The sequence below is a fragment of the Pagrus pagrus genome (genome assembly GCF_965226575.1).
Source record: "Pagrus pagrus genome assembly, chromosome: 24".
In the NCBI taxonomy this organism is placed as follows: Eukaryota; Metazoa; Chordata; class Actinopteri; order Spariformes; family Sparidae; genus Pagrus; species Pagrus pagrus.
In genome coordinates, this window is record NC_140206.1 from 15,877,888 (window position 1) to 15,881,215 (window position 3,328).

The window sequence follows — 3,328 nt, forward strand, 5'->3', positions numbered from 1 at the left end:
AAGAGTGCAAGGAACGGAAAGAGAAAATAACAGTTGAACAAATAACACAGCATCATTGATGGAAATTGAATATATCCCTGTGATCAGTTTACTTTCCATGTTGCATGCACTGAGCATGTTCCTGCATTAGGAAAAAACATAAAGCCTGAAAATGTGCTTTGGTTTAAACCGCCAAAATAAAGCAAAGACGTCAGTGAGAGTGTTGCCCCATTTAAAATTAAAGACAAATGTAAAGTTAGGATGTTATTAGACTAATACTTTGTATATCTGTCTCCCTGGAAGTCTAAGTATTCAATGCAACCTTTGAGTTAAAGGCTGCCAGATAAACTTTCCACCTGCAGAATCAACTACTGGATATATTGCAGGTATAATAATTTACAATTATCATGAAATATGTCAGAAGAATTTTAAATAATAATACTAATAATTGAAAAACAGTAATTTCAGGAAATAAAATGTAAGCATAGTCTATATACTGGTCTTATTTTATTAGGCTGTTCCCCATTTACCCATCAAAAGACTGGGCCTATATTCTCCTGTGACCCCCAGTTTGACATATTACACATTAGGCTGTCCAACATGAATTTACAGTGACAAAATTAGCATCATCAAGATTTATTCCAGATTTAAATATGGCTGATTAGAAGGATTTTTAAAAAAAAAAAATATATATATCTGAAAAACAAAATATGGTCTTCCATTATTCTTAATTCTAAGAATAATAATTAAGAGCCCGACTGATAAACAATAGAAATACTTTCAAGGACATCACTCAGAAACACATCTGTCTTTTTTACTGTTTCATTAAAACCCCATCCACTGCAACGACACAATAAGATGTTCAGCATTTAAAAAAATCTATTTCCTCCAACACTGAATAAACGTGAAGATACATCAAATAACGGAGCTGCGATTTAAATGAGTCTGCATAAATAAATAAAAACCCCACGAACAAAACATATTCAAGATTTCAGATATTATTGGAAAATGAATAAACTGAGCGGAAAGCTGCCTCTTCAACCCGAAAATGTGGCTCTTTCTTTTTCTTTCTTTTTTTTGTGTAAATTATGTACAATTGCATAAATGCGTTTTTTTCCCAGTGGGACTATTTATTCGCAATTTGCAAGATTTTACATCAACAAAAAACAAATTCAAATTACACCGACTGACTCACATGTTTACAAGCATTAAAAACTGGAAATCAATTTCAGTTGCATCCTAGAAAACCCCCTTTTTTTTAAACACATCATCCACACCGCCCTCCGTTTATTATACGCCTCCCTCTTTAAACAGGTTTTTCAGGATCCCTCAAACACACAGCTGGTGCCTTTTATTTCCACAGGAGGAGTGAGAGGGGGAAACAAAAATTAACCTCAAAAAAATGCACCAGCCTTCTGCGAATTATAGGCTAATTCAAATCGCGTCAAAACTTGGCATGCTCTGTTCCAGAGAGCGAAAGTAAATCGGATACGCTTTTTTTTTCTCCTTTAGCTCGGACAGACAGAAATCCATCACTGAAAGAAAAATGAAAATAACAATAAAAAAAAAAAAAAAGTTTGTTCAAAGTGATTGCATTTTTATGGCTATAACCGCCTATAATTTACAATTCAGCAGCCTGCGCCCACATCTAACTTTTTAAATATTTGGTTGTGGTTTGTAGTGTCTATGGTACATTTAGAGATTTAAATATGAGTCAGAGGAACCGTTCCGTTTACCGGAGTGGGGCCGCTGCTCTGGTAGTGCTGCGGGTGGAGCACATGCAGTCCTCTGTGAACGCTGGAGTCCCCCGCCGCCTCTCCGGTCGGCAGATACATGCTGATCATGTCCCGCAGGTCCCCCGTGGGGCACGGCGGTGCGCGCGCGCTGGAAACCGGGGGGCTCACGCTAGGCTCCGATTTCACCAGGGACCCCAAAGTCCCTCCGATCGCCCCGGACACCGGGGACACACCGGAGCTTTGGTGCTGGTGCGTGTAGCCCGTGATCCCGCCGTAGCCCGGTGGAGAGGCGCTCATGTAGCTCTGAGAGTTTGAGATGGGGCTGTACGATAAGGCACTCATGTCGTACCTGTGCACGGGCTGCGGGTTGTGCGGGTGGTGGTGAGGGTGATGGTGTGCGTGAGGGTGGTGCGGGTGAGTTCCGGTGCCCGGGTGTTGCGTGTACGCCAGCTGCGCCTCCTGCATCATCGCGTGAGCCGCCGCCGCTGCGGCCGCCACCTGGCCCGAGTATGTGCCGTTTGCCCAGCCGTTCACGTGCGTGGCGTAGCCCGCATTCGCCCCTGCGTGGCCCCCTCCAGGACTCTCAAGTCGCTGGCCGCCCCCCATCCCTACGCCCGCAGGGGAGCCGAGGAGCCCACCGGCCAGGGAGTATTTGTCCTTCTTCAGCAGCGTCTTGGTCTTCCTCCGCGGCCGGTACTTGTAGTCCGGGTGTTCCTTCATGTGCATGGCCCGGAGCCGCTTCGCCTCGTCGATGAACGGTCTCTTCTCCGCCTCGGTCATCACCTTCCACTCGGCGCCCAGCCGCTTGCTGATCTCAGAGTTGTGCATCTTCGGGTTCTCCTGTGCCATTTTCCTCCGCTGGCCCCGGGACCAGACCATGAACGCGTTCATGGGTCTCTTGATTCTGTCCTGGGGGACTTTGCCGCCGGGGCCCCCGCCTCCTCCTCCTCCTCCTCCCGCGTGTCCCCCCGGGTTGGATGGGTTGGTCTGGGGGACCACGGGGGAATGTAAGTCCGTTTCCATCATGATGCTGTACATTCACCTCGTCTTGGTAGGACAACACTTCTCAGTCAAACACACGGAAACATTCAGGCTGGCCCCGCGCGCAGCTGAACCTCCGAGGAGGAGAGAGATAAAGAGTGAATGGAGCAGAGGGAGAGAGAGATGAAAAGGTGCTGTGGTCTGAGGATGAAATCCAGTCGGAGGTAAACTTGCTCCACACTTCCCCTCCGTGCCTTTTCCCTGTCATCCGCGAGCGCAGAGAAGAATAGAAACCGCTTGTTTGAGCTTACTTTGGTTGCAGCTATGATGGGAAAAGTTACCGGAGCGTGCCTGGGCCGCGCGCTCTGACACCAGCTAAATGAGCGAAAGACGGCCAATGGAGAGGCTCGAGCGGAGACGTGATTTGCATGCGGGGGGCTCGAGGTTCTGGTGACGTCGGAGCGCGAGACCTAAAAAAAAAAAAAAAAAAAAAAAAAAAAATGACTCCCTCTGTCATCTGTTTTGTGTGTGTAGCTAAAAAACACACAACATGTAATCACTTTAATACCCGCAATTCTAGACAGGCTACAGTGGAGCTGCCGGTCTTCAGTATTTTATAATGTTAGTAAAAC

The 3,328-nt window shown here is 46.4% G+C and overlaps 1 protein-coding gene across 1 annotated transcript; it reads right to left on the minus strand.

The window, feature by feature from the left end:
* Positions 1-675: 675 nt before the first annotated feature.
* sox1b (SRY-box transcription factor 1b) lies at positions 676-3,076 on the minus strand. Its single transcript, XM_084346971.1, has one exon. The coding sequence runs from the start codon at positions 2,751-2,753 to the stop codon at positions 1,683-1,685; it is 1,071 nt and encodes a 356-aa protein (XP_084203097.1). The 5' UTR covers positions 2,754-3,076; the 3' UTR covers positions 676-1,682.
* Positions 3,077-3,328: the final 252 nt, after the last annotated feature.

Bases quoted from the DNA above. Each gene is read 5' to 3' on its own strand.
- sox1b (XM_084346971.1), bottom strand. From the start codon at position 2,753: ATGTACAGCATCATGATGGAAACGGACTTACATTCCCCCGTGGTCCCC.